General features: G+C 41.3%; 1 protein-coding gene across 2 annotated transcripts in view; it reads right to left on the bottom strand.

The window, feature by feature from the left end:
• TGFBR3 (transforming growth factor beta receptor 3) overlaps positions 1 to 15,476 on the bottom strand; it is a 125,535-nt gene extending 110,059 nt beyond the window's left edge. For both annotated transcript variants that reach the window (XM_075039018.1, XM_075039019.1), the window contains exons 1-2: positions 15,255 to 15,476; positions 204 to 379 (exon numbers count right to left, since the gene is read on the bottom strand). In XM_075039018.1, the coding sequence (XP_074895119.1) occupies positions 204 to 264 (61 nt within the window). In that variant the 5' untranslated portion in view covers positions 265 to 379; positions 15,255 to 15,476. The remainder of the gene's footprint in view (positions 1 to 203; positions 380 to 15,254) is intronic.
• Positions 15,477 to 15,896: the final 420 nt, after the last annotated feature.

The following is a 15,896-nucleotide window of genomic DNA, read 5'->3' as shown; positions in this document are numbered from 1 at the left end:
GTGCAAGAAAATGGTCTTATAGCAACAGCGTTGTTCCTCACATCACCACACCAGCAGTTATGATCACAACAGTTTCATATAAAAACTAGACATAAACTTTAGCTGACCTACATTTTTCCAGCATGAAAAAGTATTTTTGATTAATAATTCTGAATATATAAAATAAGTTACACTGAATGTATGATTTACATAATGTCACCTACCTGCAGCTGCAAAGCACAAAATCATCAAAGCAAACACTGAAGTCACACAACTTGAAGACATTTTTGCAAACGCTGTATCTTCTCAAATCAACTCCCTTTGTAGCTCTTCATGTAGATTTACTTCCTTTGAAATTTATGGTGTGTTTTGAAATCAAATCTTCCAGACTTTTAATTGCCTACCAAAAAAAGTAAAAATACATTTTAATACAGATATAACTTACAGAAATGTTACTAGATATTTAACATTCTCTCTCGTAACAAGAGAAACAGAATTCTGTCTTAAAGGACTAGAGGAGTGCGTTTTATATTGCCAGATACCCTAGGTACTGATAGCTCAGTACTCTTCCCCCCTGCATTTCAGCACTTCTTTGCAGCTGTTGCTCTTTCACATTATACATTGTGCAAGTTGTGATCTACTTGAAAGTGAAATCCCGGAGTCCGTCCTGTCAACTAACACTGAAGTCCTGCTGAAGCCTGCCAATGGTACTCATAGCCTCAGACATGTTTATTTTAAGTATTCAGACTTTCTCTGGGACATATAAACATTTGTTTGTTTATTTATCCGCTGCTACCTTTATCATACCATGGAGAAAGGTTTCATATGTGCTCTAGCTGGTTTATGGGTAACATGATAAATTTAACTCATCATTTCTCAGTATCACAAATTCTGAAAACTTTGCTACTTGACGCTAAATATATAACTGTTCAGAATCTTTATTTTAAGAGTTTTTAAGACATGATATACCAGGTCAGTAAAACAACTTAAATGTGCTATACAAATAAATGATGATACAGCTGATGCTTGCAGACATGAAAAACATCGACAATTCTGACCCCAGAATTTCTGACCCCAGAATGCACACTACAGATTTTTGAGGGGAAACACTAGATGCACAATATCCTCTTCCACTTCTTTTTTTTAAAGTCTATTCTCAGTTATCTAGATGTCTAGAATGAGAATATAGACCACGTAGGTAAGGAACCAGAACACTGGTATCATATTCAATTAAATAAAACTCTTACCTACTTTACTTCACTGCCAGCCTTCAGGAGCAGATGACAGATGGATGGTGCCTCAGCGACCACTAACACTCACCACAAAGCAATACAAGCAGTTACAAACAACCATCATGGGCCTAAGTGATAGCAAAACGCTGAGTCAGGACCAAAATCTAAACCATGACAACACGAATACCATTTAAAAGGTTCTTGCTGATATTAAAATGGAATCAAGTACAAAGTCAGACAAAAGGCTAGGCTCTGTTACACAGCGTGTGCCGTGCTGTGCACGATCAAAAGTCTGCACAAGGAAAACGCACACGTAGACCAGCACTTCAAGATACCTGCTGATAGCACTCCTACAGCTACAAGGAAAACACCAGGAACTGCTTTGCAGAATTTCTCCACGGGTTATTCGGCAGAGATGGCGCTGCCCTGTGCGGGGGGAGCTGCAGCTACCCACCAAGAAAGGACTGCTGGTGCCCAAGGCCAGAACTACAGCCTCCAACCAATCCTTCGCTCAGCACCCAGCTCCCAGCACCTCTGACCAGTCTTGGCGGTGGCCCAGATCCCACCTGCGTGGGAGGAGAGCCCAGGCGCAGCTCTGCAGGCTGCTGGCAGCACCCAGACACCACACTTCTGTCGGACAGAAATGTACAGGGCAAGGAAGGAGCTGAATATCTATCACAACATGAGGTTTCACACAGTCATTTTCAAGCTCAGCGTCCCATATAAGGAGCACATTTGCTTTTGACACACGATATTTTAAGGTTGAAATTCTGTAACTGGTACTCTTGCCTGTGCACCTCCTCATCCCCTCCCTTCCAGTGGCTGGGAAACACTGTCTGACAACAGCAGTGAACGGAGGAAACCCTTAGAGAAATGGTAACTCTAGTAATGCTACCTGGTAATCTTTATCTTCTACCTACTGGCACTCAGTCTGGGGAAAAGGAGTGACTCTTGACTCTGAAGAGGTACACTTACCACTTTGCACAGTGAAAAAGATATGGGTATCTTGTTATCTGCTATTCACAAAGCTATGTATGACTAATGTATGATTAGGTATCCCAAACTGGAGATTCTTTTCCATCAGAATAAAATTATATGAGACTGTCACTATCTGTGAAAATAGGTAGTCATACTAACCTAAAACCTTGACCTCAAAAATTAAGAACCTGTGAAACTATCCAGGGATGTTTAAAATAGCCTTAGCCGCAAAAAAAACCCAAATTGCATTTTGTTCTCTTCCATGCATTGTCCTTTTTTCAAACTGGCCCTGAACTTAGGAATAGAGGTTACTTAATCTAAGAGAAAAAAAATGTTTTGAGAATACCTACTTATATATCATTTGTGTAACAACATCAGTTCTGTATAATTTTGCTTATACTGTCTTAAAATATATCACTGTTACTGAGGTTGAATGTTTCATCACTTACAGGTTCTCTGGCACAAACTATTCTCTTCACTGGTTGCTAGGATCAATACATTTAAAAAAACATTGGGTGAGACTACAATACTACCACACAACATGACTGAGGTAACAAGACACTGCAATGAATTTCTATCATTAATAACAAGACAAACAACACAGCCTCATAAAGCAGTCCACCCTAAAACCCCGAACGAGCATGATTTACCTAAAGATTTCTTCCATGACATTTTGTAGAAGATGGGTTCATCTTCAAGAAAAAAAGTTCTGGAGAAGGATGAACACACACACAAAACCAATGCTAGAGACAGCTCAAAACAGGAAAACTTCAGAAAATGACGGCTTCCTTGGGCAATTTACAAGGCTTGTAAAAATTATACATCCTGAATCTACTGGAAGCATTCAATGAGTTCCTAGGTATCTCTCATCTCCCCCTAGAGTCTAAGGTTATATAGCTAAACCCTCAAATCCATGAGGGATACTGAACTTTATGGTAAATTAAGGCCAACCTTTATTAAACGGAAATAATAAACTGTTGACAAGAGTGTTGGACAATTATTTAACACACAAGTTTTTGAACTTGAAAATCCAAATCAAACAGGTTTAATGCCAAAACAGCAAGCCATAAGGAATTTATGACAGATATTGAACATCATTTGGGAAGTCAAACGTAAGCTGGAATAATTTGTTGCTATGTCTCTAGATGAAAAGAAACCTAAATTTACTCAGTGAGAGTATTTAGTTGCTAACTCAATTTTTAAATGCTGCCACAAAGAAAAATTATCAAATACAGCAAATCATGAGGTTTATAGCTAACACTGGCTAGAAAAGACCATCATAATGTCCTGCAAGATGTTATATGTCAGGAACTCAAGTGTCAGAATGCTTATTCATGGCCTGTTTGCACATAAGACCATTTCATCAAGAAGGAGGAACAAAAGAAAAAGCAGAAAAAGAGCAACTACAAGCACATACACTCAGTAATATACTAAGTAGGAAAACACAAAACATTACTTAGATCACTCTTCCATCAGCACAAACCTCTCATTCTTCAGTGACATTTTTACAAGGCACACAATAGGGTGTGCAGAAATAGGGAGCACAGGGAAAGAACTGGAGATAAAGTGATGCTGCTGAGAGCAGCTGAGAATCCCATTCTGTGCCAAGCACCTAAGTATGTTAAAAGGCCAAGTTTCGATTCAACTTTGATTTGGGAAAGATTATTTAAAAGGGAGAAAGAATACATACATATTTCCATCTGTAAAAAAAAAAAAAAAAAAAAAAGAAAGAGTGATTTGATTCCTACCACAACCCACTGGCCAATAACATCTACAAGGTATAACTCAGAGCACACACTATACGATCACAAAGCCCTAGGTTTCTACTCCAATTCTGCCAGCTCGTGAAGGCTGACTAATGCAGACATAAATGAAAATTTGGAAGAGCTTTCTAAAGAAAGGGCTCACTTGCTTGAAGATATGCATTCACAAACTTAAAAAGGAGGGCAAATTTCAAATCTTGAAAGATGTTGTGGAAAGGTGACAAACCGACAGAGTTTCATGAATTTAGGATGGATGATATCCAAACTGCTAGCTACACAGCAGCAATTCAAGTCAAAAAGCACAGATGAAAATTCTACTAATAATTCATTTAATGATAAACCTACTAAGCAGACAATTTGTCAGTATTTTGGAAAATCTGATCATCCTCACCTGTGACAGAAGTCAGCAATGAAGCTGCTATTATCTGACCATTTGACAGTGCCAAGGAGAAATTAATATGAAAATAGGTGAGAAAAATTCAGCTGTGGTGCAAAACATGCCAGATTCTGCTTTAGTGTGAAACTTGCTGTCACTAGAAGAACATGCGAAGCCTGCAAACTAGGAAAAGTTGAGGCAGTCCACAGAATAGCAGGACGTTTCCTTTGAAATAAGAGAAGAAAGCTGTGCAAAGGGATTGGGAACCTAAGCTATTTATCCAAAAAGTAAACAAAACTGCTAGTCAATTTGAGATTCAAAAGAAATTTCCGAGAGAATCTTCTTTTCCTTTGGGGTATATCTGGGTAGCTATTTTTGTAACTGAGGTCACAAAAGGGCATATTAAAAGTATAACCAAAAAATCCCAACGAGGAAGAGAAGATGACATGAGAGCTTCGGGTTTACTAAACATAGTTTTCATGCCAATGCTTTATACTACTACAAGCTGCAAGAAAGGCTGGCAAAAGAGGGCATCTGCAGCCAGAGCCATTGAAGACTAAGAGGCACAGTCTGCTGGGGTCATTTTCACTGAAGTTTGCTGTCACAAAGGCCACTAGTCCCAATAAAAGCAAGTATCTAAAAAGCACAAAAGAGCCTGTTTCATTGAGAAGTATCATTTTGCAGATGCAATCAGGAATGAGTGCTACTGGGAACATCAGGAAAAATGTTACTACTACTAGATTTTATTAGGTTTGAAAGAAGACTGAGGGAGTAGAAGGGGGGAAACACATTTTGAAGTACAGGAGGACAAGAAGAGGAGGAAATATGAGGTTTTAATCTGGTTTAAAGTAGGAGCCTCTAATGTCCATGAGAATTTTAATGCATAAAGCTTAGCTAGAAAACAGTGAAAAATATAATGCTTTTGGATGACACCAGGACACATTGAAGGCTAGCCACAGAAGGACAGATCTCATTGCTACTCGAAGCTACAGGACAACAAAGGCTCCTTAAACTCAATGGTATTTAAAAGGATCTGACTTTGTTAGAGCTATCAGCAATAAGCACAAAACACAAATCACTTCAGTACACTACCGTTACCTTAACCAAAATATTTTTTCTTTGTAAAAAAATCTGCTACTCATGTTCCTCAGAATTCCAGTCTTTTGTGGATTTTTTTTAAAGCTATCCTTCAAACTAAAAAGTTACCTTTAATACTACAACATGACCAAAGAATTCAGAAGTTAGAAGCATGCTGCTTACTCTTAAAAAAACACCTTTCCACTAAGGATTTCCCAGACCTCACTGACAGGAGTTACCAGGATGAAAGGCTCTGTGGTCTATGGATTGTCTACGGCTTGTTACTAAGAAATCGCACTCTGTGCTGTTCTGCTGCCAGCAGAAAGGTATCCACCCCCACACCTGCTTACTGCTCTCCATAATGGGGACAGGACTCTGCTCTGAAGTGCTTGAAGAACTACACATGAAAATGACCAAGTATAAGCCCTAGGATTAAGCTCTGTCTTCAGACCATTTGAGCACCTTTCTACGCAGCTTGCTTCTGTACTTCTAGCAAAATACCTATTACGTATTATTCTTCTTGAGATCAGTGGTCTCATTAGCTTCAATTTTTGCCCACTTTTCTTCTCCTGGTAAATTTATTTTTGCCTACTTTTTCAAAGCTTCTCTGCACAGTCTAACCTAGCAATATATATGCCTGCAGGTGGCCACAGTCACAGATTTAAGGATGTTTCTGTTTCCTATTAAAGGCTTCTATAGCATAGGAATTTGCCACATTTATTGCTGAATTGGGTTCTTATTGCTTTATATTCCCCCTTTATTTCTGTTCCCTTAAGCCTTTTCCCCAATAGTCTCCATCTGTTTCTTTAATCACCACCTACCTTTCCCATACAAGTTCTTCCCTTCCCTTAACTCTATCCTCCTTGTTGTCTAACCTTTTCCTTTACTGCCTGAAGAATAACTTCCACTTCCTCTCCTCCTTATCGACATGGACTCTGGTAATTCCCTTCTCTTTCCATGCACGGTGCCAGAGGTTGCACAGCTCTCTACAACACTGCTAACAGACGCTTCTCTACCAAAGCAAGCCAAAAATCCTCCTCCTCCTGTAAGTCACATCACAAGTCCCACTGAAGTGAATGGGGATACTTGAGCAAAGCCAACAAGATCTATCCCTTTGTGTTGTTTTGCCATAGCAACGTGAACCCAAGTTTCTAGGCCATCCAAGGCGGCCTTCACAGCCAAAGCTTTTTCACTTTTTGTTTGTTTGTTTTACGCATGGCAACCATTTAACTCATTTAACCAGTTTTTCTCCCATTTGTCCATGTTGGTTCCCTATGCGGATGCAATGAATACATGCATTCCACACGTAAGTAGAAAAGGCAATCATTTGTAATCAAGTACACTCAAGCTCAATAAAAAAAAAAAAGAAATAAAAAGAAAAACCAAAACAGAAATGGATAACTACATGAGCAGTTCTATAAACTCAGAACAATTTTTGAGAGTTTATTTATAACCCCACTGCTATTAAATATGCATTTTGTCATCTAAGAAAAAAGAAATATGTTATTTATCCTCCATCATTTCTGTGTGATTTGCACACGTACAGATCAAAAAGCTGACTAATGGGGTCAGCAAATATTGATGTGGAATTGAAAATGTGTATGTATTTTTTTAATGCCCATGTCCAAGGCATATATATGAAGTTCCACCATTCACAACTCAAAACAGTAACTTATTCATAAACTATTAAGGGGACAGATTCTGGTTTAGAAACAACAAATTGGTTTCGTTTTCAGGGAATATATGAACAGTAATAAAACTAAAAATCCTGACGTATCAAAAGCCCAGGGAAAAAGTAACTCTGATGTCCTGCAGTTCACATGCTGCTGTGCTTGTAATGGGACATTTCAACAAGTCATAGTTAAAGGCTATGGGAACTGGACAAGTGCCAAGGGAAGATGTTTTATGCCATTTAGCAATTGTGCCCCTCTATACCATGTGATTTTTGTTTTAACATTTTGTTTATTTATTTTCTTATTAATGTATTACAATGTAGCCTGTCAAATTACAGGAAGCCACAAAATACACACAAATGAGTCCATAAAAGATGTGAAATCATTCCACCTTTTTAGTAACAGTTTACCCAGGTTGGTTTTGTTACCTGGTATGTATTTTGCCCACAGCCGGCATGGAGCTCTGGTGTGGATGAGAGTGTCTATTCTCAGTATCATTTCATAACCAACTTTCCCTTCAGCTTCCTAATGGGTTTTTTGGGTTTTTTTTTTTTAATCACCTGACTTGAATTGCTGTGAGTCTAGATCAGAAAAATAAAGTCATGACACCAGACACTGTGGAAGTTTCAGCTGAATAATCATTGCACAATATAGCACAAAAGTAAGAGACAGTTTACAGACACAGGGCAAAAATCATACTGTTCTATGTTCCCAGGATTTCCCTTCCCCCGAACACAGGGAGGTATGCAGCTGAATCTTTATAGGCTGAGGGGCAAGGTTTTGCTTACCAAGTGTAAACAAGAGAATAGCCTCTTACAGGATCAGGATGTAGGAGGGTTTCAATAGGTGGAAGGGAAGGAAGTGCATTCGGGAGTCTTTTAGTGGAAGGAGTACACAACACTCTTCCGCGGGGAGGAGACTGGAACAGATTCCTTTTTGACAACAGCAGAAATTCCTAGAGGTTACCAAATCTCTACAGAAGGGAGCGCACGTGGCACTGAAGACACATTTTAACAAAGACAGCCTTCATACAACTTGAGTACCAAATTAGAACTTTTTTACTTCAACGTAGAGCCCTCAGGGACATCCTGCATCAGAGCATCTCTAAAGGGAGCAGAGAAAACAAGATGTTGGGATGCTGTACAGTTCTTATACTATAACGGCTCGAGCAATCTGCAATCTAGTACCAGCTTCTGCCACGTATTTTCTGTGCAACTTGCAGTTAGTCTATTTTTTCACAAGCAAAAAAGTTGTCACAGGACCTCAACATGGCCATAGCAATCCCCCCATAATACCTACCTAGAAAGGCAATACTACTTTAGGCAGTTCTGTTTCCATCTTCTAGTTAGAAGATGGATGAAAAAAATCTCACTGCTCGTATCAGGGAATACCAGTGGCACAATTATATGCCATCTTCCTGATGAACATTCAGGTAGCAGGAAGAAGAAAAAAGCAGAGACTTCTAGAAATTTACATACATAGACTGAGTTAAAGTTTTCATGGCAGCCCAAGAAATCTATAAGTCTCAAATCTACATTTAAATAAAACATAGGTTCCCAATGAACTCAACCAGTAATATCTCACCAAAACTAACAGGGACCAGGCTCATGTTTTTTTAAATGGGACTTGCTGCTTCTGGAAAGTTTACCTGGAAACAACAACATTTCTAGTGCACAGGAATCTTCAGGCTGAACAAGATCATAAATTGCATGAAACAAATCACTACAACTTTCCTTCCTCATAGTTAAATTTCTTTGGCCTAATTATTTTTTTTTAATGGTTTCTAATTGGAAACAGAATAGGTTTCCTGGCAGTGGACTATCTTACTCTTCATAAACACAGTAGCGGCCAACATCCTCACACAGATTTCATTTATCTTAAGTTTTACTTGGCTCCGTTTCTAATTGCACACCTAAACTAAACAGATAACGGCTCTAATGTACCTATCAAGACAGATATAACCCTAGGGAAGGCAACTCCTTGTGGAGAAGGAACCACAGCAGGATGGAAAGTTACCAACAACTCAGCAAGACTTCTTCCACTCAGGGTAAGAGATCTCAGCAAATTATGCTGTCAGTGAATCCTTGGTGCTGTTATTTTTTCAAGACTAAACTGCAAAACCCTAAAACTGTATCTAGAAATATTCTAGCTGGAACCTTTCTACCAGGAAAAAAGCTAAATCAGTCTCTGTTGGATTTAAAATCTTGAAGTGACCTCTATACATGTAGAAAAGTGGTTTTGAAACCATGGCCTATAAATACCTGAAATTCTCTGGGTTAATCGTGAGAAACCCACAAGGGGTAATAATGAAAAGGAAGACTATGGCATTAAGCATAAATTCACTACATAAGGATGCAATTCTCTTTGCGGGAGGGGAAAGATAAAAAAAAAAAAATGGTGGTCAGCAAATTGAACAGGATTGAAAATCTGCGTTTCCCATTACAGCGGAATTGGACGAGGTGATACAAATCAGCCCTCCCCACTGTCGCTAGCTGTAAGATACTACAAGATGTAAATTAACAGGTCAGAATATTAACTACTAGGTACTTTAATCACATGCATTATCAAAACCACATTTTGGAAAAAACAACAACAAAAAACCAAAAGTGTGTATTAAATTTTGCTCTCTAGAATAAGGCCTACTCTAGAAAGCAGGTAGATTAATAGATTATTTCTTTAGGTTGCTAAACAAGAACACAAGATAAACACATTTATCAAAAGTTAGCTGTTAGCCACTAAATTTTCAGATGCACATCTGTAAGATAGGAAACTTCTCCCACACAAACAAGGAAGACCTTAAAGTGCCACACAGTTAAAAGAATGAGTCAAAAGGAGCTTCCCTTTGCGTAGGAGTAGTCTACCCTCTCCCTAGCTGTCTGCCAAATAACCAGTGTAATTTAATTTGTTGGGCAGAGAAGCACATTCAGGTCAAGGCAAAACTTTTTTCATAAAAATTATCATTTATAAGCACTGTGATGAGGATTTGTTTCAATCAAGATATGCATCACTGGCACGTTCCACTCGGAATGGAGATATACTCCCATATAATTTTCCAGAAGGAAATCACCATACCTCATCATTGGAGTGAATCAAACCACCAGATCTACAAGTATTCAGAAACACTGGTCATTTTAAACACTGGAGGGAGGAACTAATCCATCACATAGCACGAGCTGTACATACTGAAGTGACTTGGTCCATTTGTGTAATAAAAGAAGACCCGCCTTTTCAAATACCACAATAGCTGTTTTGTAAATCAAAACAGAATTTTGCTTCACTCAAAGCATTACCAAAAACAAAGTATTCCACTGATGATAAAATACTACCATAGTTCTCAATCACGTTGTGTCAAATGTGGCTATAGTCTATAAATTACTTCTATAAATCTAAGACAAAAGAGGACATACCTTCGATCCACCTTAAGCTTCTTGGCAAATACATACATGTGTTTAGCAGATCTATACTATACAGTAAGCTCACTGGATACTTTGGGATTTTTTTTATTGTCCCTAACTCACACAATCAACCTACACTGAGTTCCAACAGAATATGCCTATGCTTACAAAGGAAATCAGAGTATGAGTGAATTGCCATTCTTTTCCAGCATCATTAACAATACCTTTATGTATCACTGCCTTCTGTGCAGAAAAACAACCGATACATGTTAGCTCTACAATTAACCTGTTTCTCACCCATGACCTCTAGGTAAGCTATTCTCCTGCAATCTAAACAGGTCTCTTGCAAGGTCACAACTAAACTTATTTGAAAGAAGGGCCCTTTCCAGCTGACTCCCAAAATCTTACAACATGTTGCAACAGAGAGAGAGGAAAAAAAAAAAAATCTGAACTTGGCCAACTAGTGTATTGAAATTAGGCAGACTATTAAAGAGAAGTGCTAAATATAATGGAATTAAATTTGTTAATAATGAACAGATATAGCTCATTTTAAGTACTATCCACAGAATGAGCATAAAATAATGATTTTCACATTTTCCTTAATAAATCCATTTTTCATTATAAATACATCAAACTAGCATATTTTGCCAGACATAATTATTTGTAAGCAGTAAATTCAACAATATAACACTTACAATGCAATATATAAAATGTTCTCTGCTGAACCTGACAAATCTGACTATTTAGATACTCAAGGTCATAAAGGATGTTCTTTTAAAAACAAAATCTATTTTGCCAGAGGGGAAATAAAAAATATGTGCTATATACAAGGTAGCAGCTTTAAACTCCCTCTTTCAGTGATTTCCAGAGATGTGCAAATCTGTTTCATTTTGGCTACCACAGAGTTAATTGTTGCTGTAATAGCACAAGAAATGCTGCTCTATTGGATGACTGCCAGCACATAAAAATGCGAATCCACAGTTATGGATAAAGCAATTCCAATTGCACTACTTCTTTGCTAGTACATTTTTATGGCAAAACATGCTTCTATTCATGAAGTGGCTAGAAACTAGCACACCACTGTTAAACACCACAAATACTACTGCTATAGAAGTAATGCCTATTTATAATACCCAAATATTTTGTGGAACTAGATCAAAAGTAATGTGATTGCAAAGATATTTGCAATCTGTATCCAACAGAGAATTTTCTGAGATCTATATAAATTGCCCAAGACTTGGTAATTTGTCTTAAATGTTAACAGAATATTATTGGAGATATCAAACAAAAGAATTTTAAGACAAATTAGGCAAGGCTTTAGTGCTATTTGCAAATAACATTAAAACAGAAATCTCACTTTGACTTTACAAACCAGGTACCTCAGCATCTCAGAGAACCATATAGAGGAGAAAGTTTTGTGATTCCACAAAAATGATGGAAGAGGGAGATTGTCAATGGAACTTAACATGCATCATTTTGTACCTTCAGTATCTGGCAATGTCAGATAACGGTCTTAGAAAAGAATGCGTGGCCATTGGAATACACGTATAGCTGGTCACTGAAACAATGGGAAGAAAATTCATATTCATTTAATACCTTGGTATGCAGTCAGTGCCATTCCAGAACCAGAGGAGCTTCCTTTAAACCTGACCTGGGACTGTTGATTTCAATTGAACTATATTTTGCCTCCACTTGCTCCAAGACTTAATGCTAGGAGAATATACAATTGTTATCACTCACAAGTAGCAAATCAGTTACTCCGTGGCAAATGCTCCCAGGCATGTTTTTACCCCACCATCAGTAAAAGACAGCTTAACCCCAAGTATGAGCAGCAAGATATCTCACATTTACTGCAGGGTAAGAGTCCATTCCCTGGCTCTTACTGGGGAATAGCTGACATGCTGCAAATTCCCATTCTTCACTTAGCATTCAGCAATCTGTTTGTATACCCATACCTTTAAGTATTTGCCATTTGGCTGCATCAGACTTCACAGTCTAGAAAGCAATATGGATCAGTGCGTGTCATCCAGATAACCTTCTCTGGCAACAGCCTTTACATTCAGCATTCCTGGCACAAAAGATGTAGTCAATTGTTACGCCAATAGAAATCAAAAAGAAAAATCATTATTGATCTGTGCTGGGAGCGTCAGTTGATCTTTACAAAAATAAGCTAGTAATGACTTCTTAAAAACCTAAGAGAATATCTAAAAATAATCTCTCTTATGAAAACCCTAAATACTAGGAATAGTTTCTTGTGAGAATTCAATTTTTTTGCAACTCAACCTTAGCTCTCAAGATTTCTACATAAAATCATAACTTTGATTCAGTAATAGTTTTACCGTAAAAATATTTTGTCTAGCTCATTATCTAACACTTTACAGGATTACTCAAAATATCATTTCTTGGGTTTAATTAATTCACCTCAAACATCTTCAAAGAGAAATTTCACTTAAATAAACCTCAAATGTTTTTTCAAGTTCAGTTCTGGCTAACATGACAAAAATTCCATTCAGAAGAGTGGGAGACATGCCTGCTAGAGCAAACTAATAAACAAGCATTCAAAAATAACGTGTTTATTCCAATGTATGGCTGTGAGGGGTTTTTTTCAAGTAAATTGACACTCATCTTCTAAAGAAATACTATCAAAAGTATAGGCCCAAAGTTTTAAGAAATTGCAACTGTGCTAGGAAGGGAGACTTCATAGAAAGTTTTGTGTTCCCCCTGCTGGTTTAGCAATTAACTTCAAAACACTGTTCCCAGAGGTAGGCATCAAGATGCCGGGGTCTTAAAAGATGTTTTGCATGCCAGAGAACAAAAATTTAAACTTACTTTCTAAAAGAAATCACATCCATGGTAGATATCATTTAGACACTCTGACTAAATGAGGCTCAGGACACACAAAATGTGCATCAGAATCAATGACCAAACAAGACCTCCCCAAAGAGAGAAAGCACAGCAGAAGAGAAAAATTTGAAGTGTCACTTTAAACTTAACAAGGTTGGACTATAGCAAACAATTGGGGGAAGCAAGTTTCAGAGTAAAGGACTCTTCACTGAAGGAAGCCAACAACCTGCCCCCCCTCCAACACCCGTCCCTCCCTTCCTCCCCCAGCTAGCCGGGAATGCAGAGCACCGGCAGCAGCAGTTGGTGTCGGCCCAGGTCTGCCTCCTAACAAGAGCAGCTCCTCCTCAGCTAGAATTCAAGCCCTGTAAGCTTTCATGGGTTAAACTGGAGCTCTTCAAATGAATAAGCATCTTCCATTAACATTTTGCTAACACTCTTGTTAGAAATACTTTGACAGGACACCTGTGCAGGGCTAATTAAAACACAGCTACCAACTCATGTTGTCCCTGGCATCCATGGAAAAAAACACGGACTGTAAGGGAAATAAAGTATTCCTAGTAAGTGATAAACAAATAGATTTTGTCATTGGAAGAAGTTGTATTTACATGTGTAGTTTTAAAGTCTTCCCCGTGTGAGACTATGATAGCAACAGTGCTCCAAGTCACTATGAGCCAAACCTAATAGTAGAGCAGGTGGCTCTCTTACTTTGGGTTTTCTCCCCAGAGGAGGTCTACTATCAGCCTGCTTGGCCTCATCCAAAAAAAGTAAATAAATACTTAGTTTGGGGTAAATACAGACCCAACCAGGAAAATTTCTTTCTTAGAACAAAACCATGGCACTTGTTCATCCCAGTCTCTCTCTAACTGGTTACAAACCCTGTCAAGAGGTTTCTGTCAAAACTGGACTGGGCTGATGACCATACGTTTGAGAAGGAAATAATAAATGATGGCAAGTAAATTATAACAGCTAAACACAACTGAGATAAATAGATTTACATCTGGTTACATCCACAGCAAGTGGAAAAGGCATAACCACGCACGCAGCGACACCTGAAGTCCTTTCTTTTGAAAAAGACAAGAAGTATCATCTCCCATACTGTTTGACTTCAACGACAATAACTTTGGAACTACAAGTGCATCTGAAACTGGGAAAAGTTGGAAAAGTTACTTAATTTACATCTAACTTTAACGGCACATTATTGTTATTGCTAGGAGAGACGAACTCAGAAGGCTGCAGCCCATCGACTCCAGCACATCCCCTGCAAAACACGCAAGGGTAAATCCCACAGGTCAAAAACTCCTCAGTGAAACTGTAACAAAGCGACAGGATAGGGGCCTTGGCGTTTTCCTCCCACACACTGAATGTACTCTGCTAGTATATTACTAAGTTCCCAGCTGGCCTCCTTGAGGGTACGATGACCCCCATAGGCACAGCAGCGTTAGCATCTGCAAAGGATTTCTCTCGGTGCCCGTGAGGAACTCGCCCAGCAGGTACCAGCCGGCCTGGCGCAAATGATTTTCCTCGGGACACCTGCGGCTTCTACCCGCCGGAAGCCCACCTCACGCCTCTCCACTGAATTCTCACACGGAGCCTGCACGTTTGCACGGTCCGGACCGGCGAGCCGCTGCTAGCGCGCCTCACCGCCCACGCGCGGACACTGCCCGTCCCACCCCCTCGCAGGTCCCGCACCCCTGAGCCCGGCAGCTCCGCGGAGGCCGGCGGCCCACCCCCCCCGGGGACCCTCCGGGGGCCCTGCCGCCGCGCCCAGCGCCGCCGCCCGCTGCTGCCCCCCGCTCAGCCCCGCGCAGGCTGACGCGCCGCGGGGCGCACGCCCCGCGACCGCCCCAACGGCCGGCGCGTCCCCGCGGGGCGCCCGGCGCCTCCACCCGGCCCGGGCCGCCCGCCGACGGCGCGGGGGTCGCGGCCGCCGCACCTACCCGGCAGGAGGTCTGTCCACGCCGCGTCCCGCGGGGGCAGGCGCGCAGCAGCGCGGCTACGCCATGGGCGCCGGCCGGCCGGGAGGGGACGGGACGGGACGGGACGGGAGGAGAGAGGAGGGGAGGGCAGCCCTCGGCGAGGCCGCCCAGCGCCGGCCACTACTGCCCGGCCCGCGGTGCGCGGGAGGAGGAGGCGCGCAGCCGCCCGCCCGGCCCCCAGCCCGCGAGTAACCCCATGGCGCGGCAGCGCCGCGCACACGGCGGGGCGGGGCGGGCGGGCGGCGGGCGGCGCCGCGCCACCATTGGGCGCGGGGCGGGGACGGCGCCGTGACGGCCGCCCGCGCCCGCCCCTCGCGCCCGCCGCTGCCGCCGCGCGCGCGCGGCCCGGGTCCCGCGCGCCCCCGGCCCGCACCTGAGCGCACAGACGGACACCCGCACGCACACTTCCCTCCCGCGAGGGGAGCGTGACGGTCGGGCCGGCCACGAGCGGGGGCCGGCCGCACCCCGCGCGCCTCAAACCCCCACAGCCGCGAATGGGGGCCGGGGGGCACGACGGCGATAGACCCCGCACGCGGCAGCGCCGGAGAGCGGCGCCCTCCCCGGCCTTCGTTAGCGACCGCTCTAAGCGCTCCGCGCAGAGAA

The sequence above is a fragment of the Buteo buteo genome, chromosome 10, assembly GCF_964188355.1.
Source record: "Buteo buteo chromosome 10, bButBut1.hap1.1, whole genome shotgun sequence".
Classification (NCBI taxonomy): domain Eukaryota; kingdom Metazoa; phylum Chordata; class Aves; order Accipitriformes; family Accipitridae; genus Buteo; species Buteo buteo.
This window is presented reverse-complemented; position numbering and strand designations above follow the sequence as displayed.